Raw genomic sequence first — 24,299 nt, forward strand, 5'->3', positions numbered from 1 at the left:
AGAGAAGCGAAAAGGACATCGCTTCGCGTTAGGAAGTGTATCTTGTAACGACGTCAACACGCATAATTGTTGAACGCGAACCGAAACGAACGTTACTCCGAAATACCGTGCACTGATTTCCCTTTCATGTTTCTTGTTTCAGGTAAGTTCACTTGATCTTCCTTTGGAACTGACTACTCTACTTCCCCATCTTCCCAGGGTAAGTCTTTATAGAGTGAACTGATCAAGCAGACATTTAACCTAAGATTCCATTTTTGGAGCAGTTCTCATTATTTAGATTGGACGGAGATTCCGATTATTCCCAGGAATTTAATAGTAGGTTTTTATAATGTAGTTACTTTCATAGTTTAAATGGTTGAGCTAAATGTAGATCACACAGATGGACAACCTGTATCGTCAGTTATAAGATTGTAGCGTCAACGCTAGCCGCCACGTACCTGCCGTTCATTTTCTATCATTTTCATTTCCAGTTAACATTCCTAAAAGCTCTTCTCGTCTAGACTTTTTTCCCTATTCATGACATCTGGCCTATTCTTTCAGCATTCTGCTTATCGAGGGTCCTTTTGGCTCTGGTTGATCTCCAAACACATTTCACGACAAGGCGCGAGCGGGCCTCAACGCTCTTCCCCCCCCCCCCCACCCCCCACCCCCCATTCACTTTCTCTTCACTTTCCGCTAAATTTTTCCGCGTCACCAACTCTACGTTTATCCTTCTCTAACCATCTTTCTATCTTCGTCATGTCCTTCAAGCTAAAATGCTCCAGAGAAATTCTGGGCCCAGTCAGTTCATTTCAGTCAAACCATTGAATAAGCACGGGACTTTATATTTTGTAGAAATATATGATTAGTGATTAAGAACAAAAATTGAATTGAAGATATCCGGGAGTCCTTTCACCGATTACCTTCTCGAGACAATACCTGCTGAGCTTGAAAATGCCTTTGTCTCCATAGATGAGTGCCAAGAAAAAGGAAGCTGAATATATATTCATTGCAATGAAAACGTCCCTTCGACCGTCCCGAGCGTTATTCACGGTCTTAATCGCGGGCAGTGTTAAATTATTGAGCGAATTTCAAATGCAGGATATTGGGGACATCTGAAAAGGAGCACCCTGACCCGAATCACTTCACGCGAAATCGATCTTAGGGAGACAATTTATTCCCGATGATCCGTGAAGCGAGTGCACAGGAGGACGGAGAGAAGGCCAGAGGGAGACGGTCGAGTAGATCGATAATATTGTTGCCATGGTGTATCGGTAGCATTCGCGCCTAGAACATATCGCGGACGGCCTGGACAAACACCTATCAGGCACCCTGTAAACAAACGGAGAGGGAACCATCGTCCAACGTCCATCGTCCCATCGACCAACGCAGGATTCATTCTTTCCTTTTAGCATTCGTTCGCCCGGACCGCCCTGCCTAGCCATCAGCATCCTTGCACTCGCATGAACAGAGAGATCACTTGGTCGTTCAATGTTCCAACTTTAGCCGGGAGCACAATGGATCCATCTAGCGCCGGCCGGCTATCCACTCAGAATCGGCGCTCGGTCCGTGCACTCGAGCCACAGAAATGTTTGCATTTACCGTGGCGAGGGTGTGCGTTCCCGGATGAAAGCTTTTGGGGGTCGTTCGAAGCGTCAAACCGAAGTGTGTCCATCCACCGCGTCGATATATACGTGTGGACTCCCCACCGCCGTTGCATTGACCGTCCTCCGACCTCTTCATCTTTGCATAGCCCTGAGGGTTAGAGAAGATCGGATCAAGGGGTTAGGCATGACTTGGGAGCGAGATGCACGGTTGCCATGCCATTTTTTTTAGATATATTCGAGTTGATTAACTTGTCGTGGGTGGTTGACGTCATTGACAAGTGGTTGTTGGTCTTGTCAAGCTTACGGCAGAGCTTAGGAGCTTTGGCTTCTTGGAAGATCATGGGCTCGAATCTCCGTGTTAACGTAAACACCTCACCAATTAGAGTGCGTACTCTTTATCTGTTTAATTTCACCATACACCAATTTACCTAAACGCGACGTTTGAGTTTCCAAGGAGTTGGTATAACCTGCTATCAGCGAATGGTCCTATCAATACCAATCCCTACCAGAAATTGCCATGTTTGTCTCCAAGAAGAACTCCTTCTGTGTTCTAGAGACAACGTACTTCATATTTTCCGTGCAATCCGTTCAAGAGTATCCAGCCTAATTTCGTTACTCCACCCGGCGACCGTTAAGCGAGGCCCTCGCGCGAAACGTGGCAAATGATATAATCGATCTGTAACCAGCACGTCAAGGCAGTCGTAATTGATTTGAGGGAATTTAGGTTTCCCCGTGTTGAATCTTCCATTCTCATTAACGAACCCGTCCTTCGAAGTAAATTAGCTATGCAAGACAGGTTGCACATCGGAGCTAAATGGTACTTAACTCTTGCCAATTCCGACGTACCGCAAGTAGATAGTTCTCACCGTAAATGCTGTCATTATGTTATCTCAATCCGGCAGAAGAGCGCACCGTGCGCTCAGAGAGCGTCCGTGGTATCGTCGAGCTTCCCTCTGGGGGACAGAAAACTTGTATTATCCACCCCATTCTTATTACGATTTCAGTAACTTTCGTTATGGAATAAACGCGAATTTACTCCGTGAATAATTAAATTCGCGTTTACTCTAAACTGAAACTTTCTACACATTTTTCCCTCTACTCCCAGCAGCTTGGCGATTTACATTTTTTCTAACTTGAAAGGGAATATTGGTCGCTCTGTTGGGTATACAATCCCATAAGTATTCGTATCCTTCATGTCTCTATGATGATATTTATCTGAATTAAATAATAAGTTTCATGTTTCCAAATGAATTTTTCATTAATTTTTCATTAGAAATAGAAACATATGTTACAAATACAGACAATAAAAATACCACACGTTTCATCGTCCCGCCTAATCGAGCAGTCGATCTCTCCACGGCCGCGTGGAGCATTAGGAAAATTACATTAACGCAATAAATACGTCAGTTCCTAGGCGATGGTGCGACAAAGCGGCGCGGAAACGATATTTATCACCGCAAAGGCCGAGGATTTATCGCGAAACGCGTTCAGGTAGCAGATACACGAGCGCGTTTCCCGAGCGTGTTCGAGCACGGTCCTCTCGATACGCCTTGAAAATCGTGGCGCAAACCCTGCTTTCGGTAATCGAGATAGCGGGCCAGGATCAAAAGGGGGGCCGTATAACTAAGTACACATTCGGTCCGCGGGGTCAGAGTGCAGCGAACAATATTTCGCGACGACAGAGGTGTCGGTGGTGCTGGTGCAGCTCTTACTACGCTAGTTAGCTCCGGCTCGGGTTTGAGTTCGTAGTCCAGCACATTAACGGAGATAGTGGCTCCGCTCAAACGTATAATTGCGGGACGAGGCAATTGAGAGACTCCCTTGGGTATCGGGTTTCCAGTTGCCGCAAATCCACCCGCCATTCCACCCACCAACTTTGAACCCCTTCAGTCCACACGTTTCTCCCTCTTGGTCACCCTCTCGATAAGATGTCCCTTCCTCCCTGGCCGAGTCGCCCCTGCACGAGATCACCCTCCCCGTTCCCTTTCGCGCGGCAGATAACAGAGAATGACGGTATTATGTGTCTGATCCCCTGCGTCGGCCAACTTTCACCGTCCGCTACCAATTATTTCATAGCCTTTCGTGGAACGCTTTTTTTCCGTCTGCGAGGGTCTCGTGAATTTTTCAGGCGATTTTCTGCCCAGTCGTCGAACGGGGGTGTCCTGTGGAGAATTGCATGAGAGGTGGTTTGATCGTCAGCTTGAAAGTAAATTGAACACGTGGAATACTAGAGACATGATTCTTATTTTTATTCTCGTTTTACATTTTCGTAAAAATATAGTATTTTCGTAACCGGTTCTTGGCTTATATAGAACTACTTTACAGAATAGAATTCTAAACTATTAGCTTAAAGCACTCTAAACTCTACGTCGATATGTCCAAAATTTCAAGCTCAGTGAAACCGTCCTCTCGTTAACTCGATTTCTGTAAACTCAACACCCACATAATTTCATTCATGTTTATATACACCCTACAACACGGAGTAAGTCATTTTTATCTCCCACGAATCGTTTGGTAAATGGGGTGTTATTCCCCGAAAAAGATATCTGGCGTATAAGCGATGACATCAGTTTCTCAAACGCAATCATCGCCATTCAGTGCCGCGGAATCAATGCGTTTGAAGTAAATATATCGCAACGTATTAGCGCGAATGGGGATGTATCTTTCAAATTCAATTACGTTAAATGACTACCCTAGATTACACGAGATGGATGACAAGGGAACCATCGAACGGCACGGGGGACTTCGATCAATACCAACATCGCGGACCAAAGCTACTCCGGCCTTATCGTCCTAATTTTCTACGTTGCGCGACTGATGAGCTATGGCTGTATTCACTTGCAGGCACCGCAGCACTCTGTCACTTTGATCGTGCATAATGCACGGCTAAGTTACAGAGGGACTATATAACTAATTATACACTATTACACGGCTGATTTCCCCACGGGCGAAAAATAGAGGATATATATCATAAGGCCCCCGGCGAGAGTAATAAGCGCTATTAAGAACTACCATCCGCTTCCCGTTCTTCTTTATCCGTCCTCCTTTCTTCCTCCCAGGGACTCGGGGGAAAGATGCCGGCCTAGAGATAGAGAGAAAGACAGCGGGTGGGAGTGAGATGCGTATAGATATAAAAGAGGAGAAAGCACTTCCTTCGTTCGCACACTGAAAACGGCTTTGCCCATCCTTACGCATTACTTATTAGCGAATGCACTTCGTTCAATTAGAACGCATCAGATGTGCCTGATTACGTCGTATCCGAGCCCTCTCCTCTGGTTAACAGGTAACACTTTGTTTTATGGTATTATTACGGTAACTGTCCCCGTTAACGGCCACGCCTGCTTTATCGACCGCTTGTTTTCATTTTCCAACCGAATATGAGAAACGAATGGAGCGAATAAAACGATTAAGAATGAAAATTGGAAATACATTGAGCGTTAATTTTTACTCGTTATTCGAATTCTCGTCGAATATAATAATATTTTTACTTTGCGGAGGTATTCTGCCCAAGAAGTCACAGTCGGAGCTTAATAAATTATTCAATTGTTGGAGTTAATTTTAGAGGATTACTAGGTCGCGAAGTAACTTCATGAAATTAGTCGTCGAAGGTACAGTTAATAATTAAATACGAAAGAAATTAACGGAGTTAATGAAAGTTACAATTAGTATTAAATGGAAGAGAAGGATCTCGTCTTATTGATGAAGTTAAAAGTGACGGCGCTAACGAGAAGGAGAGATAAGGAATGGACTTTCCAATGTATGTTTTTAAATGTAATAAAATTACATTTACATTTTATTACATTTAAAAACATTTTACATTTTACATTTTACATTTCTTAGCTATGTCAATTTTTGCAAACTAATCGGTAGAATGTCACTCACTTCCTTCTTCGCTATTATAATCCTCCACTATCTTTACTATCATCGTTAACTTTCCTATTCTCGAATCTTGATCGGAGAATACGAAGTAAGAATAAACTCTCCGTCCAGTTAATCTCGAAAAACCATTGATTTCGAAGCCCAAGTACTTCCTGGCACGTGGAGAATTCCCAGTGATGATTTTCGACTATCACTTCTCGAAGTCGTTTTGAAAGAAAACGTTTCAATTGCTCCTGATCGAACCTTAAGAGAAGTAAGTTCCAACGAACTTGTACAAACGCGGTGTAAGCGAGATGTTCCGTATTTTCGAGCCGTGAAAACGACGTTGCTCACCAGGATGACCCGGTTCCGCGTCGCCACTGTTCGTGGCCATCGCTCGAAGTGGCAAATTCTTCTCTAGCGATCCTTTTTTTTTTTTTCTTAATAGGCAATTCTCCCCACGGTGGCTCGTTGGGTTCGTTTAAGATTGCCGACTGATTGCAATTTTGACCGTAACATGCCGGCGCAGTCGTCTTATCGGATTTAGCGGGGACTAGACAGGAGCGCGGAGAAGGAGCGGATGTCTTGGTTAGGTGGAAAGTTAAGGCTGGGTCTTTACTTAACCGTAATCGGAAGATATTGCCGGGAGCACTGTACCAAGGGCACTTTACCGTCCGCCTTAAGAAAGCACTAGCTTCGCGAGGCCTGGTAACACCGGTCGAGACCGTTATTAAAAGAGCCCCCTTTATCTCAGAGGGGTCTCTCTCTGGCAACCCCTCACCGCCTCCTCGTCTTTTTCTTTTCGCTGGCTCGCTCTTTCTTCGTCGTGCCGTCGTTCGCTCGCTCTTATTCTCTTTGAAACCTTTACGGCTAAGAGTGTTTCTATGTCAACCTTTGTACTTTTCAGCGAGGGATCTACGACGCCCGTGCGTCTACTATATGCGTTTCCATAACGCTGCCAGACGGCGATAGATGCCTGCTCCTCGGCGAAGGATCGTTATGGCGCTCTTTAATTTCTCGATAGAAACGGGGAGCTCGTGGAACGGTCGAGGCGGATCAGGACGAAAATACACGAGCGCCGCGGACTTTTCGCTGGCATAAAGGGAACTCAAAGGCGGCAACTCGGAATAAGAGACGGAAATTCGCATAATTGCTTGGGATACTCCGCGCTACGTGAAGGGGGGTAAAGAGTTCTTTGAGAAAAGAGTCGTAATCCTTGCACGAAAGATAGCAAAGGACCTCGTTCTTTTTTTCTCCCGGAATACGGAAAAGCATTTAATATTACAATGTAACGCGCTTTGAAGGAGAAATAATACCATTGTGCGATTCCAGATTTTTGCTTCTTAATCCTCGGAACTCCTACTCGTTTCCCGTTGCACGGTTTGCTTGGTCAGAATTCGCAGGGTTGCTTCTCGGAGCAGTTAACCGTACTTTCCTTAAATTCAATTCGCAGACGTCCGCAGAGTGGTCGAAAGTCTCTGCGAGCTGGCCGAAATGCTAATTGTGCTATTTCTAATTTATCTCTGAAGTGTTTCGAGTCTGGGGAACTTGGACGCGCTATTTTCCAGTTGAAATTTTGGAGAGTTAAGCACGAGGAGTTAGGTAAATATAATTTTGAATGGGTTTAAATGACTTGGGCGTGTTTCGCTTGTGCTTGGAGACTCTCCCTCTTTGGGACGTTTAACTGCTACGACTAGTTCGAATGAGACAGATAAGAGCTCGAATAAGAAAACGGAAATGTTTGGACCAAAGGATCCCGAAATTAGAATTTTTATTTGCATCACAAGCCGCGACGACAGACATCCCACGTTTGGTCGCACCTTGGTACCTGTTCGCGGTTGGCGACGGTGAGAAGTTGACACTTCCGGATCGGCCCGATGGCCATAAATTCTCGGAGCGACGACACTTTTCATCAGACTCTGATTACTTATTCACGGGCCGACGAGCGTACGATGGAAACGTGTGCGCGCGGCCCTGCCTCTCCTACCCTGTCACCGTGATTGATAATAATGCAAGCTTGACGTCAACGCGCACGCTGATATTACTGAAACATAATTTACGAGGCTGAAATAAAATTCAACATCTTTGCCGTGGTGAGTCGTGGGAACGCGCGTGGACAAGGACAGTTGGATGTTTTATCATACGCGAAACACGTGACAAGGTAATTAAATATTACTGGACAGCATTATGGTCGAAAATTGGGACTAGAACTCATTGTCGTGGTAGGCATGTAAAGAGAAAGCCGTTAACACGTTGATCGCCGTGTCACGTATGGGTGACAGTGCTTTTCACCGAGGGACTAATAAAATTAATTCTGAATGTCAAGCGTCAAAGGCAATAAACTTAAATAAAATCCATGAATTTTATCAAGTTGCAAAAATAGATACCACGATAAATGGTCCAATAATCTAGCAGAAATTTTCGAGGATATATGTCTGGCAGTCAACATGTTAAGAGAGATATACTAAAGATTGTGAATTTCTCCAACCCTCTAAACTGAGATTTTAAGAGATTTTCCTAGCAGAGTTTTAAATCCATTCTTGAGTCAACACTGTAACTGACAAAGAAGGAGAATGGTCGCGATCATGTATCCAGGGAATAAAATCAATCATAATGACAAGTCATACTGTACTTGAGAAGAAAAATTTCGATAATTGATTTACTCGGTTTGGCAGCTATCCGAGGAGTCAAAAGGTAAAAATTGATTTCTCAGTCAGAGATTTCAACCCTTTACATTTTTCATCGTCGATGGCTATTGACGTCACAAGTTGCGACGCAATGATTTGTCACGTACACTCGGTTGCTCTAACCAACTTGTCACCGTGACGCTCGAGTTTGCTGGAATATCCCGCATAGCAAACTGACAAGTCATGCATTGAAAGGTGGTCAGGAGTTGGAAAGATTCGTGTAATATTCTAATAATTTTGTTTCCACAAATCCTAAAGTTTTAAAGTTTCCATGGGTATTTTCACATCATAAAGAAACGCCAATCTGAAATAAATTGTGTGTCGCCCTTGATACAATACGATCTGTAGTCATATTTTCACTAGTTTAGGTTTGTTGCGCCCAGGTACGTGCACTTGCGACACAAACTCACGCACACAAACGCCTAAACGACCTTATTTCGCGAAGGATAGCAACGAATACATCACCAGCAGAAACGACAGTCCCTTGTTGTCATTCGTTATTCCCTTGCCCTCTCCTCTTCATCCCTCTTGTCCCGTTGTCCCTGCCGACGTACCGGGACACGAGGCGTCCCTCCGCCCCTCATTCAGAAATAGCAAGCTACACAACTATCATATTTCCCTCTTATTTTTTGTCGCGCTGTCACGCGCTGCCATATATTTTGACGTCCCCATTCTCCAGCGTCCTCGCTGAACATCCCAAGCCAAGTATTCTTCCCAACGGCTACGTTGCGGGATAAGCTACACATCGACAGCGGGAACGCAGGTGTTGGGTCGTCGCGTTTTATCGCGTCGTTTGGAAGAACTGGCAATACTTGCGAAAAAGCTCCCTCGTCGCGGCACTCTCTTGCAATAGTCACAGGGACTGCTTTGTTCTACACCGGGGGTAATTATGGGGTTCATCGCGAGGGTTTCGTTTGGTAACGTGTAAGCTTTTTTTTTTGAGTTTAGCTCTGGTATTGGTTCTTGTAGATATGATGATATTTTGTTATTCGATAGGAGCAGGGGTGTTTGTCTGAGATAGTTTGGTTAGAGAGTTTAAGAAGGTTTGAATTGGTTTGAAGCTGTCTTGTGGGTTGGACATTTGGTACGTATCGAATTGAGCGTCATCGATACGATACTGAAGAGTTTCCTGAAGTTAATTTTTAATCAATTCTACGAAACAGACATTGACAAACTAATTCATCGCCTTGGAATAAATCACAAAGGTAGATGCCATCTCCGTGAATGAATTTATCATACCTACATGTACACAGTTTCTCGGAATAACATTTACGAACTCGAAGAAAAATACACACGTAAACTGATATTTCCCCAAGCCTGGCTGTGCTATTTCTGAAATTATCAACTTCGTTTCCGCAACACGGGAATATTGTCTTCGGTTTTATTTGTTTAGTGGGCGCGGGCTCTGCCGAGTGTTCTCTATCAGCCCTTCGTTGTGCTTCTCGTTCAAAGAGGAAAAAGTTAAGGAAATTTGATGCTAGGAAGAGGGCATGGGTCGAAAGGGAACGGGCTAACGTCGAAGAAAAAGAAAGGTGGAGGCGCGGGTAGTTAGGGGGGCTGTTTGTTTCCATCTACACGGCTTCAGTTGCCCCATTGAATCAAGTCGAGCGCAGCCGCGGACTGTTGAGTAAACTCCAGGCTTGATTGAAAAGCTCCGCACTCAAATATTGGATGATAAATCAGACAGTCCAGTATCTTGGCATCCGAGTAATAGAACGTTTCTAAATCTTCGCAAAGCGGTTACTATCTCCACCCCTCTCGAAGAATAAACGGAAACGTATATTTCAAACGAATCACATTCTGACATCAATCGACATTTTGATATGACTTTTCAGTAAATTATTTCATATGAAACCTATGATAGCAGAAGTATAGATTGTTATATTATTGTGTAGTAATCGGTCTAAGAAATTGCATTTAAATAATCAAGGTGACGGATGCGTTTGTCGGTTTATTATTTGAGTCGATCATTGCACAAATGGATTAATTCCATAAAACAAAAAGTTAAAAAATGCGACGAAATAATGTACATTGTTTTTTAACGGGATTCAAAATCCCGTTCAGAGCAGTCTGATGAAAGCCAGGATATCATTTCTCCGCGGAGAAGAATTCAGGGGTGAAACTGGTTGTACGTCAAGCCAGCTATATCGGAGCATAACGCATGCAAATCGCAGGGCAATGGCATTGACGTGATACGTGTCGCCTGCACGTCTGAGGCATTCCTCAGTGCACGACCTCGAAACCGTCCCGACACTCGATATTCCTCGTCGTCCCAATCGTGTTCTTTTCTCCTCGGGCTCGTCCCGTCTGTGCGAGCACCCGACTCCCGCGTCTCCTTCCCACGTTCCTCGACCATTTATACATCACACAGACAGAGGGCAAAGGCACAGTAGTCCCTCGTCTCCTATTTTCCAGCAATTCCACGTCGTTCGCAAATTATTCTCTCTTCTCGCGCGAGCGCAAGCCGTACGAAAGTGGCAGACCTCGTCGACGCTATCGCAGCCAAAGCTTTCCTATAGGAACGGGCGCCGTTGAGAATGGCGGCGGTGCCGGCTCATATTTAGTCATCGTATAAATCCGGCGCCCAGGTTGGGTTTAATTTCGCTCGAACCTTGCCAACCCAGCGTTACGCTGAGAACGCAACAGTTTTAGAGGGACGCGTCCATGTTGTTCATGCATGAAACGTGAGAATGACCCAAGTTGTTTCGTATTTCTCGGAATTCTGCGGTATTTCTGACTGATTTCTGATCAGATTTTCTAGATAAACGAACCGGAGGATTATGTAGTCTCTTTTTCTTTAGTTACAGTTCAGAAGATTAATATTTTTAATCTCATTAATGGTGTTAGGTTTGATTAATAGTCGACAAGTCCTTGGACACTTCAGGTTGGCTTCCACTGCACATTTGTCATTGGTTGTGTCGTGGAATAAACTGGAGAACGTCTACCTTTACGCTACATGAAATTATAAATAGAAAAGGAGTAAAGTCTACTCTTGCACATTACAAGTTAGAATCGATCGTGAACTCCATAGTCAATAATGAACGAGGATAATAGGGTAAGGTACAGGAGCGTTTTTACTCACTATTCTTTGTAAGTATACGAATCCGTTCGTCGATAAAACTCATCAGAAAAGACAATGCGACGACAAAAATTTCAATCAGGTTGGTTGACAGTGTCCCGTTATCGAAAAATGAGTACATAATTTGCATTTCAACGTGTCTCCGACAGATTCGCGGGCTATTGCCGCCCTCATTTCATTTCACGCTGAGCTTAGAAATTTCTATATATATGAAACATGCACTTGCACTTGACGTTGACTTATTATTACTGAGAAGCCAAGGCTGGAACACTGCGATCGTACTGCCGTGTTTCCTATTACGCTACCACCCACGATAATAATAGAGTTTTAGTGGCTGAGACGGGAGGGGCGACCCGTTCAGACGGTAAATAATCTGAATATTACATGTTCAACAAAAAACAGAGAAACAACGGAATTTTCCTTGTCGTCTGCACGAGATTCCTCCCTTATACTCTGTTAACGGGGATACGCCTTTGAGAATGTCAATTCGGAGGCAAGTACGATGAAATGAAATAAGCCAGAAATATTTAATAAACTTCCGTGCCTCCACTGTACCATCCTGCTTTTCGGCGAATCTCTCTTTTTAGAAAAAAAAAAACTGTATATATATTAAGGAGACCCCACGTTCGACGTCTTCTTGTTGCGCGTCTCGCTCGACCATTTTCTGTTTTAAGTATGCACGCTCCTCCCCACTTGCTTGCTGTCTGCTCCAGTAACGAGTAGCAAAAGTTCGTCGACAAATCTGATATGGCCAGTTACATAGTATTTAATGTATATTCATAAAAAAAAAAATTTATAGAATTAGTGAACTGGAAGGATTAAATGTCAGAACCAATCCATAAGTACGATTACAAGATTGTGGAGACTTTTATTATATTTCCAATCGTTTGTTACTGATTCTTATCAAATGCTCCACTGCTTTTCTATTTATACATACATAGAATAAAAGAGGGGTATACATTTTAGTGTATTGCCAAAAGTATTCCCAAAATATCTACTGAAAGCCACGAAAATGTTCGAGAGAAAGATTTGTTTAGATAAATACAAAAGAGTGCTATATAAACACCAGGAAATACGCGTTTACTTCATATCTTCGAAACTCGTGAAAAGATTCTGAGGTTTGCTGCACGGAAAAATATTCCATTTGATACGCTGGTATCTACTAAAAATTTATTCCGCCCTGCAATATGTACCTTGATCCTCGCAGTTTACTCAAACGCTTGTAGAAGTACCATTCGATAGCCCACGAATTCAAGCGATACTCTTTACGTGACGTGGGAAACTTGGGGTCATGCATATGCAGATCCAACCGAGATTTTCATGAGGCATTAGAACGCTGAGGGCTCTTCGCGTAACCCTTGGCTCGTGTCAAGCTGAGTGTTCTATCAACTCAAATTTGATGCTGAAATGCTGAAACATTGATTCTCGTTATTTTAACACTATCCTTGCTAGTTTTCAAATATAGCAGTCACAATAAATAGGTATAATTTACAGTTGAATTTTTACCAATATAGTGACCATTTTATTGTTGCAATTCTAACCGTTAGAAATACATAAATCTACCCCACGAAGATGACGATATCTTCCATATAAACCAACATTATTCAACAAAAATTTACAGAAATATTCTCAAAAGTGCATACTTCCAACCTATCCACAAAACACTCAGTGCCTTCCGAAAAAAATTGTCCAAAATATCAGCACCTCAACGCGAGAGGTGTTTTCCCCTCGGGCGTAGCGAACGTTTCGTTTGAGGCGAATAAACGAAACTTGGGTCAAACGATATTTTACGGTCATTAAGGTCGAAAGACCCAGGGCGAAGTTATCTCGGCATTCCATCCTTGGTAAAAATTTCCCGCTCGAAAGTTCGCCCGCGGGAATTTCAATTCCCGTCAAACAAGCACTGATTGCACGAATGAATAAATAAATTCTCCTGGATGGGGAGGTGGTTACAGAAAGTTATCCCCAGAAAGTTTTTCATGCCCGCATACGTGAAAGGACGATTATGAAAATATGAGGGAGAACTAACTGCTCGGAAGCGCGGGCGCGGAACCCGCGAGAAAGTTTAGGTCGCCGTACTTCTTCCTCGTTTCTTGCTTCTTCTGTATCTATACGCTCCACTCAATTCGAGCGTAACGTCGCGTAAGCGCTTTTACGATCGTGTTCGTGCAACGATAGCAACCGCCGCGCCGCGTCGAGTTCTCGAATCGCGGGACCGACTACTTCCCCTCCCCCCTGCCGCTGTTCGATTCCATCGTCGAATTTATCGACGGAAAACAACGCTTCGGTGCCAGTCCCCTTCGTTGAGCCAGCCGCCCTTTTTCCGTCCAGGAAATAGGTATTTCATCGGCGTTCAAATTGACTGCAAAGTCGTCAAAGTTACGATCGATTTTGTTCGGGGTTTCTGTTTTACGCCACGCCGCAACGACAGCTAACCGGTTGTTTTCTTCCCGTCCCCCGTCCAATAACCACCCGTGGCTAATTTGTTACGACATCGACGATGATACGCGTCTCGACTACCTTTCTCGCCCATTCGCAGGGCGCAGTGTTCACTCGGTTCCGAAAATTCGATTTCTTTTTAAGCGACGTTATTTCTTGCCCTTTTGAGAATTAATTCTGAGGCGATCTGTCAAATTCCTTTTTGTAGAATGTTTAGCTAGGTCTTGAGGATTGAGAAAATTTCTATCTGATTTGGAACATTTGTGTAGGAGTTTGTTAAAGGGTCGTTTTTACAGAGTCCTGTTGGTTATATGGCCAAAATAAATTCAAGAATCGTGTACCAAAATTGCACTAAATGAAGAAGAAAATAATTATTGCTTGTAATAAACATGCTCGCCGTCATCGCATTCCAGCGACGATGATAATAAATATAAAACAATAACAGGAATCTGTGATAGCGGAGCATCGAAGATTATTTGCAAAGGGGTTTAATTAAACAATCAATAACAAAGGACGTTATTTCCGTCGGGTGAAGCACCCCGAGTCTTTTGCATCTATCAGCAATCGAGAATTAATTAACCCCCCGTAAAGGGGCAGGAACGTCGAGTATCAAAGCCACTTAAAGGCACACTCGCCATCGGGAAGCAAAAGACGCAATATCCTCCCGCGCAAAAGGGAGGAGCCTCCACGTTCCGGTGACTCTCATAAAAACTGTCATAGAGAGATACCCGTCTCGTCATCGAGGGTTCTTTAGTTGGCAAAGCTCTCTATACAGGACTCGTGCTCCCAGCTACTCTGTCGTCGACGATGGTTATCTCCGACTGCGCAGGGTAGAGCAAAAGGAATTGGTTATTCTAATTTTACGTTGTTGGTGTCAAACTTTTCATGGAAACACTATAAACTGGCAGAAATTAAAGAAATAATACTGACAATTGCACTGTTCAGAGTGCAACATAGCATAAGGATTTTTTAACATATTATTGACCGGTCACGAGTAAACTCACGTTTCTACTTGCATTATCTACTTCAATTTAGGAAACCCAGGGCGATATAAAAAGAATCGTATAGTTATGTAAGTTCACATTCAATTACGAAATAATAGCCGGCGACATGAAGTCGTTTCTGTGTCCAATGGTCAACAATGTGTTAATAGAAGCTTTGCAAATGCTTATAACTACACATGAAATATCACCTTGCATTCTATTCTTTGCTATGAAATTTCCTAACTGTCTGCACTGTCTGCAACGCTTTTTAAGCATTGTCTAATATTATGCGCCGTACGGCGAGTCGGAGAAGTAGAAAAGAGGCCACGTAGGTGCAACGTTCGTGCGATCCAACGTACAGCGCCATTTCCGCGTAGCTGGCGAACGGCCCGTTGTAAACGGCTTCGCGCAGAGCTTGCATTTGCATATGAAAACCAGGAAGTCTCGAGGCTTACCTCTTACGAACTCGAAGAACGAGGTTAGGTCGCGGCAGGTACCAGAAGGAGCGACTGGAAGAGGCGAAGCTGTATTGCCAGGCAGCGGTGGCTGCGATGCAGACTGCTCTCGCTCCTCTCGTCTTAAATATTCAATGGCGTCACGTTCTCAACTCGGCATGCAGATTAGCAACGGCGAATCACATGTTTCTGCAGAAGGCCTGATTTTGTATCCAACTCCGTGTTCGCTGCTCGCGATCCTCCTCCCCTCCTTCGAACCGCCATTTCCCTTCTTCGTATTTTCATTTTAATCTGAAATGCTTGCTGCGGATAATAGTCAAGAAAGAATTCGGGAATTATAAGACGGGAGAATGGGAGTGGTACGTTATATTAATCGTTCGAGATGTTCATTTTTGTTTTAATATTTCAAATAGATAGATTTATATCAAGTATTCAACTGCTATCCCAATCTTTAAGTTAGTTATTCATATTACTGAACATTCAACAGTAAAACCTTTTTGATTGATCTTCGTCTGAGTAAAGGGAAAAAGTATTTTCAATATTTTTATAAGGAACAACTCTCCATGGTTCTGGCATTGCTGCTTCTCTCGGAAGGATGGGATTAGTAAGTAATTCTCTTTGAAAATCAAAGATTCAAATTGTTACACCAACTCTGTAAACTTAAATTACATTTACCCGTCAATATCTCTGTTTTGATTGCTAAGTCTAAGGTCAACAAATCAGTTCTACAAAAAAAAAAGAAGAAAAAATACTAAAGATTCACTGGCAACAAGTACGAATTTATCCACGCGGGCAGAGTGGATCGTAACATGAGAGACCTACTTCAAAGGTCGATCAGGGGCGCGGCGTCAATGAATAAAGTTCATATGAACATGTGCTGTACGTGACCTTGTTCCCAAGTTTGTACTTTGACAACTCTTAATTAGAAACTAAGGTAGTATAATTGATTCTACTAAACTGTTTGTGTGCAATGTTAATGGAAGGTTAACAAGTCAATCTTGTGTCAATTTCTCGAGCAATCAATTGCACGAATTACTGGAAGAAGTTCCATTAATTCCATTAGACCGCGTGTAGTTTATGCATGACGGTGCACCTTCCAGTACATTTCAACCGAGGAGCTCGGCGGTTCATTTCCAAACGGTTATCTAATCAATTCTTGTGGCCGTTTTTAAGGAAACAATTATTTGTTTGATACCTATAGTCACTGTTCATTATTTGGACCATTTCAGTAGCTAAATGAATGAATTTTGTGTAGAATTAACAGTAAAAACAAATGGTTTTCGAATCATATAGAACGAAAATCGATAGTTTCTCCAGAATAAAACTCCCAGATAATCCCACGTTCCCGCACATCTAACCCCTTGGAATGGATAATCGCGGACGGTTTCTAATACATTCTAACCTCTTCAGGTGGTAAGCTAACATTGCTCCACTACGTTCGCAGTCTTCGTAGATTGTACTCTTCTAAACAATCCTGACCGTTATAATGCAATCCGGAAAGCTTTGTGCAAATGGCTAAGTGAAAGCAAAGCACACGACGCGGCTGTTAAGGGAAAAGGTGGAGAGGAAAGCGTAGTAGAAAAGAGAGGATGGAAAGGTAAAGTTACTTTATGTTTCTTAAGTTTCCTTTTAGCCAGGGGAAGCTCAAGTCGACTGTTCAGTTCTGTAAGGTTACTCCATATAAATGCAAAGGGATCCACGGGTCTTTCATGTTGTTAACGTGCATTTTCCCCTTCGCCCTTACCTTCTTCCGCGCCCGCCCTTTCCTAACCTTTACCTCTCTGCTCTCGTCACTCTGCGCCAAGAAAGCGGATACGAGTTTGTCGAAACCAGAAACCCATTAAAATCTGCAAAGGCGACCTGGACGAAGGACGAAGGACGAAGGAAATCCAACGATTTCTTATTAGACCAACGGGGAAGAAAAGCGAACAGGCTCCCGGGTTCGGCCACTTTCAGCGCGCCATGTCGCGACTGAATGAGTATCCGTGAAGCTTTAATAATTTCTTTCGTGGGAGCTGGGAAATTCGACGGTGACGTTGGAGAAATATTATTTTCGAAACGAGAGTCGCGTTACGTTTTTCGGGGGAAAATGAAAATCTGCATCGAGCGACACCTTGGGATATTTCGGGAGGGTGGAAAGGCTTGCCTTTTGGCGAGGAAGTAAAATGAATGAAAAGTGATGTTAAATTTGTTGTTTTAAAACAAAAATGTACGATCTTCTTTTCTAATACTTAATTCGTGGCTCAAAAGGCTATAAACTTATCTCTTGAATAATTGCGATCAATTTGAACTACGAGACATCTCGTGATTGGCAGTGAATGATTTAAAACTATTATCCTACATATATATGTAGTTTCCATGAATCATTCCCCGCCACGTTGTAGAACATTCACATTGTTTTGAAGAGGAAGCAAAGTCTACCCCAGGCTCGTTTCCAATGGCGCTTTAATCCTCATATCCGGGTCAGTTTGCAAGCTTAAAAACTGCCGAGGGATTACGATTACGCAAACGATTCTTCCCCATTTCAATCTTCCCGGCGCGCTTTCTAATTTCACTCGGCAAGATTAGCGGTAAATTTCCTCGACCTCGGGATCGTCTACTCATCCCTCCCCCTTCTTTCCCCCTGGCTTTCGTTATTCTTCCTGTAGTGCTTCGTCGCCACTCCGGGGTAACTGTTGTTTTTCCGCCCGTGGATCTTTAGTTTTAATTACTACGGTATCCTGACGTTTATTGCTGTTTCTTGTGGCACTTGTCGAGCCTAGGGGTGATTCTGGGCAGAGTTCCTCGAAGCAGCCGGGGGGCCTCGGCGAGCCTTAGGGGTGGCTCGAAGTTGTCCGGAGATGAATTTCCGAAACTAGACAGCTTGCGAAATGAACTTCTTCCAGAAGAAGACGAGAAAGGAGACCCCTGTGGACGACATTATTTTTCATGAACGTTGTCGCGATCGCCGCAGACGCATCTGCACCCCCCGCAGGTATACGCAAAAGCCGAATTTCCTTTTAAATTTGTGCGAGGAAAGTAATTTTGTAGTTTGCAAACACGCGAGTTTGGTTTACTCGTTTCTATTTTTCGCAATATACAGTCAGTCCCATAAATATTCGTACCCTCTGTGTTTATTGTAGGAATTTGTCTAAATTAAATTTTATCCATGTAAATATTTGTGACGAGGCATTTATTTGAAAACATCGAACCTATTATTTAATTTAAACAAACTTCTTTAATAGACATAGAGTACTTAGATACAGAAGTCTGTATAATGATAGTCAATGTGATAATAAAATATTCTTTCTTCTTTCCTCTTAATTATTCAAAATTCCGAAGAATATGTTACATTTCGAGAAACATAAACGCCAACAAACCGTGCATTGTCTCTCCATCACTGGTTAAATGGTTTAAGTGAGCCGATACATTCTCGAATCGAGTGTAGCGTCGAATCCACTTGCTCGAAAGTACTCGATATATTGTGCTCGCTGGCCACGAACCTATAATTGGCTCACCCTGCAATAAAGTTTCGTGCGAGACCAGCTTAGATATCTTACGAACGACCCGTCAGTGATATAGTGACGATAACCCTCGATACCTATCCCTTGTTCGAGGTCCTTTTCACCCACTTACTCTGATTTACTACTCGAACGCGCAAAACGTGGGTCTGCTAACGGCTGCTTCCTCAAGTAAACCCGGTATATCGGACCTGGGCTCCTTTTCCTGTTACATTGTTTCACAAAATTCACGTTACCGGCAACTATCGACCATAAAAGTACCGCGTAACGTATGACATTGCAAAATGCTGATGACTTTTTCCCATTACACGATGGTCAATGTATCTTTGTCCAAATAATTGTGTTCGTGGTTTTAGGTTCTTTGATTGTTAGATAGAAAAATGGAAAACGATGTGGATAATTCGATTTAATAGAATTTACTTTTCTTGTTTTATTATTAGGATGTTCTGGAAAATACTGTATGTAAATATTGCATTTTCATATTGTAATGTAGTAGGTGAAGTGTATATGGTACTAAAGTAGAGTTAGTACATGTAGTGTAGATAGTATATATTAGATAGTAGTATCGTCCTCTGCCATAGTTCTGATAGCAATTTGCACGGGTAACGCAGCCTTTATGCATTTAACTTTCACCTAATGAGGAGGAGGGGTTGGCAACAAGTTCGCGCAAAATTGGTGTCTGGATGCAACCGCCGCGGGAAATAATGCTCATATTTAGTAAAAGCACGAGCTTAGGTTGAATATAATAAAAATGCAAGAACAACGGATTACCTTTTCGCGGCCGCAACGACTAATCACGGCTTAGCGCTCGGATAGCGAGCCCCCTCCCCCTCCTCTGTGCGAAGCTGCCCCCCTCTCGTTGCTTGTTTCTCAGTTTTCCTCGACTTCGAGGCCCCCCTACCAACCTGCTCGCTTTTACGCCTTGCATCCTAGATGATGAATGAGGGATTAATTCCAACGCGGCTGCACCGCGCGGCGAAAACTTTACGATAAATTTAAAGTTTCTTTAAAACAATAAGTTCCGACGGCGGAACCGAGTCGATACGGGGAAACCGTCATCTTTCATAATCGATTATTAACGAACGCAGCGCCGCTGAAAGAGGGAAAGTTTTCCACTCGCAAGGCCGGCCTGTGTACGTACATAAAAGTACGTTGCGTTCTCGGTGATGGACGAGCACCAGGTGCGGCCAGACCCATGCCTAAGTCTTGTTCGATTAATCGATTGCGCCTAGAAATAGCCCGCTATGAAGATGGTAAAGTATGATGACCGTAATGCTGCCGGCGCTTCTCGTGCTGCCACGGTCTGCGATATTTATTCCGCCACTCGATGGCCTCTCTGACGCTTCCATTCAAAGCACTGGACGTAGTCATTATTTCAGCAAACCTTGTTGCATTAATTTTCATTAATATTCAATGGAGACTCAAATTAAAGCTTGAAACAATTCATTAAAAATGTTTCCTCAAGCATTCCCCAAATTCTAAGGACCATTTCTCCCTCAATATCCATCAACCTACTTCGCGGACAACTAACACATTTACGAACCTTATTACTTAATTTGCAATGTCATTTTCATCCAGGACATCATCACTCACATATCCCAAAGCAACCTCAACACACGTAATCTGTTGCGAAGGAGTCTACTGGAGATCAAATCTGATAGATAACCATTTGCTCTGAAAGCTTCTTTAACATAAAACTTTTATCAAAACCCGCTTAACGATAACGCCAGTTTACTCCTGCCCTCTGGCGTTACGTTTTGTTTCATTTTTTATTTCGCTCTCGCGCGATAAACCTTAACTACCGAACGTGCTTTTTAGCTGCAACAGCGCGCTCCGACGACGAGTGTAACGGTAGTGGATGGTATTCCATTCTTAAACATTTTTAATTAACATCTTTGCATCCTTATGCTCTTTGGCGCGTTAACGGGCACGAAGTCGAAATAAAAGATTATTTATTAACGTCTATATTGCGAGAGGTTGCGGTGTTATACGTGTAAAGTAAACGCTCGCTTAACGCCAGAGTGGAGGTACAAGAATATATAAGAGGAATATATAAATGAATATGTATATATAGCTGTAGTAATGATGATAATAAAGTATAAAATGAGAAGTATGGAGTAGAAATAAGAATGTGGAAAATATAAGGTAGGGCGACTTGAGAATAGTAGTTTTATATAGAGGGTCTAGCAATTTTGTTGAAAATGGAAGTTTCGTGTATTAGAGGGAAGAGAATTATAGTTCCGCGCAGCTGTATAGTTCTCGAGTTACGTCGATTCGTGAATGCACGTAACCCCACTCGTGTCCATGTACAAGTAGATTCATATTTAACGTTGAATAAAGTTACTCCTTTGTAGGACTTTTCTTTCCAGAGGCCACGTGGGCGTGTTTAACTTCAATTAGATGTGTTTATCTTTTGAAAATATGGTGCTCGCAAGACTTAAACATTCCAGGTCATGGGGATCCCAGTGCTAGAAATTACAGACCACGGGATCTACTAATTTTAGGATAATAGATTCTAAAATATAGAAGTTCCAGAATATAGGGATCCCAGTATCCGAAGATCGCAAATCCTAGAGATCCTATGACTTGAAAATCCCAGGACTTTGAGGTTCTAGAACTTCCTAGGACCTACAGATGCCAGAACAAATTTAATAAAAGAATTTCAGCAGTGACCATATCTAGGGAGGTGTAAAATGAATGAATACCCATGCACAACTCGACAATTACTTAGTAGAGCCTACCACCAATGTAGATTGAGATAACAATCCGAAGGAGACCGTGGGAAAGGAGTTTCTAATTAGAGGAAGGAAGGCGATGGTATGGCCGAGGACACGCATTCGTGCACAAGCAGCACGACATAACTTCGGAACGTGGCGCTCGAAGCTTCGTGTAGGATTGAAGGGAAGTCCAAGAATTTAGGCGAAGTCGGACGGACGAATAGCGTAGGAATTAATGGAAAGAGCAACTGGAGGCAATCTACCTAAAAGGTAAGACGAACCAGCAACGCTGAAGGAAGACTTTGAGGGACTTAACCCGAAACCATGCGCTAAGGACCAATTTGAAATCTTGGATCACGTTCATGTTTGCGAATGGCGGTTTCAATGTCTCGGGGGTCGAAAGACTACAATTTGGACATCATCCAATGTTTCTTAATGAAAAGTCCTATCACTCAATTTTGGATGACATCGCGTCCAACGCGTTAACAGAAACTTCAAGAATAAGAACTGCTCCATGGCGTCACCTCCTTGTTCTAAAGCCAGAGGTCAATGTAATTTCGAAACAAACGAATCTCTGAGCATCGCTATTATTACAACTTTTTCCACATCCTGTGTCGAAGACAACAGAAAATCCGTGAAATAATCACGGAACAACATTCATCCGATCGGATCACGGATATCAGGAGCGGCGAGTCGGGCTCGCAAATCGAATCGCGTTAGTCGCATCTATTACTTCTCTTCTCTCCACGGCGGCGTCCAATCGGATTCGAAACGCGACAACGACAGCTCGATTCGATTCTCATTGGGCGAAGCGGTGACGCCGAGTGCAGGAGGCAAGCCGGGGAATCCCAATTCCCTGAAAGATCGCATTGTAATCTTCGACTAAAGCAACGGGGTGGAACAACAATTACGGATTGTATACGATCGACGAAGAGGGTGATTCTAGGGTGGAAATGCGGAGATAGATTGCCACGGACGGGGTCTACACGAACCCGGACCGTACATACGTATGCACGCATTATCACCCGTGTTGGAGCTACCCGTTGCTACGTGTTTGCGTGTAAATCAATTGTCGTGGTAACCGCAAATCCACGCGTCGCAGCGTGACGCGCGAAGGTGCCGTCGATACCTACGACCATCAGCAGGAGGATAAGAGAAACGGGCGAGCTCCGCGTGAAAAAGAGACGGGTATAAACCTAATGGAATTTTCCTGGAAAGTGGGAAAAGGAGATTATGCAACTCACTTTTGTCGCGTTTTGTAACTAACGAATTAAGAAGCGATCGTTCGCAGGACTTGCGTTGTGGGAAGGGTTTTGATTGGAAACGAGATATTCTCTTCGGAGTGATTGATATAGATGCTATAGGCGAAATAAACTACTTGTGGGCAGTGATTATTCCTAGGAAAATGGATCGAAGGGGAATTCGTGTAGATAAATTTGCGAGGGTGGGTATTTTTGTCCTAAGAAGATATAAAACTCATATATAGTCAATTCCATAAATATTCGTACCCTCTATGTCTATTGTAGAAATTTGACTAAAATTAAATAATAGTTTCGATATTACTCAATGAATTTTTCATTATAAATATGTATACGAATAAGCTTACATTTATATATGCATCAACGTAATTTATACAAACATACACGTGGAAACATCAAACCTACCGTTTAATTTAAACAAATTTCTTTAATAGATATAGAGGACAGGAATATTTATGAGACTGACTGTATTGTAATTTAATCGTTACGCTTCCATAGCAATTTTTTAAAAATACACTCCCGTGATCTTATTTCTAATCATACATTTACATCATACATACTTTTCGTTCATTATTAATCGCCCCACCTATCTCCACCATTTTTCTAAATTTATCTCCGTGTTTCCTATTTTCCCAGCATTTATTCCCCTCGCTCTATAATCTGAACGTTCAGCTTCCGCACTTTTCCGTACCGCAGTGTTTTTAATCACCGGTGTTACGCGAATCTACATCGAACAGAAACATTATTCTCGTATAATGAACCGTCCGACAAGTTTTAATTATCGGACCATTAACGCGCGTAACGCAGCGGCCCTTCTTTTTTCCGTGGCCCAAAGTAACCCAAATTCGTCACATTTTGCAGGCTGGACGTTTTAAACGCTACCTGGAGCCCACATGGAACGCCGCGCGCCGTTGAGTGACACGCGACATAACTTGCAATTTGGTAACTGCAGGTGCTACGGTCACGCTAAACCGCAGTTTAATTACTATACCCGCGTGAATTGGCTCGCTGGCGCTACTGTCACGCACAACGGTGTGCAAATTGATCTCGGCAGCCCTCTCTGCATTGACCTCCGCGGTTTGCCTTGGCTCAGCTCACCTTGATCGAAATCGCTCAAAAGTTCTCGCCACCCCCTCGTTTCATTTACAAGGTACGCGACGGCTGGGTCCTAAATTGTTGGGTCCAAGCACTGGACTTTTACTCAGGACATTTCGGAGTTGGGAAGAGATTCAGGGTTGTCAACCTCCTAGAAATGGCTAGTATAGTTTGTGTAAGGAACTCTGTTCTGCGCGATGAACGATGTTTTTGGAGACGAGAACAACATTATTGGTTTAGGCCTCTAGTGTGTCAGCTTGAACGAATTAAGACTTTTGTTTAAATACAGTGGTGGTCTCTATTTCTTTTAGTTAGTTTAGTTTTTATATTCTCACAAGTCTTCGGTAACATTACAATATTTAATGACTTGATAGTCCATAATTATATTGAACTAGCGCGTCAGATTTATTTACCTTACAAATGACATTTACAAAGGTTCATAAATAATTTCCTCGACATCTATGCTTCATCCGTAAACAGGATCGTTCGGAAGTAGGTGTTGTGCACCATTCCAGGCGCCATTTTCGGAACACGATTCGTTGGGAGATAATCAAGTGGAAATCTCTTATCGAGCGGCTGAACTTGCATTGGCAGCGCTCTCAAAAGAACTCTCTATGCGCTGCGATGCGAAAGAGCAGCCA

The 24,299-nt window shown here is 43.1% G+C and overlaps 2 protein-coding genes across 5 annotated transcripts in view; both read left to right on the forward strand.

Annotated features, from left to right (window-relative positions):
- The window catches only part of LOC128875212 (CUGBP Elav-like family member 5), a 447,698-nt gene extending 447,327 nt beyond the window's left edge, over positions 1–371 (forward strand). Inside the window, exon 3 of the mRNA XM_054120599.1 lies at positions 143–371. Coding sequence (XP_053976574.1) covers positions 143–223 — 81 coding nt within the window. The 3' untranslated portion in view covers positions 224–371. The remainder of the gene's footprint in view (positions 1–142) is intronic.
- The window catches only part of LOC128874964 (CUGBP Elav-like family member 4), a 614,239-nt gene that overhangs the window by 361,112 nt on the left and 228,828 nt on the right, over positions 1–24,299 (forward strand). The gene's annotated exons all lie outside the window — the stretch shown is intronic.

Source organism: Hylaeus volcanicus, chromosome 4, assembly GCF_026283585.1.
Source record: "Hylaeus volcanicus isolate JK05 chromosome 4, UHH_iyHylVolc1.0_haploid, whole genome shotgun sequence".
NCBI classification, from domain to species: Eukaryota; Metazoa; Arthropoda; class Insecta; order Hymenoptera; family Colletidae; genus Hylaeus; species Hylaeus volcanicus.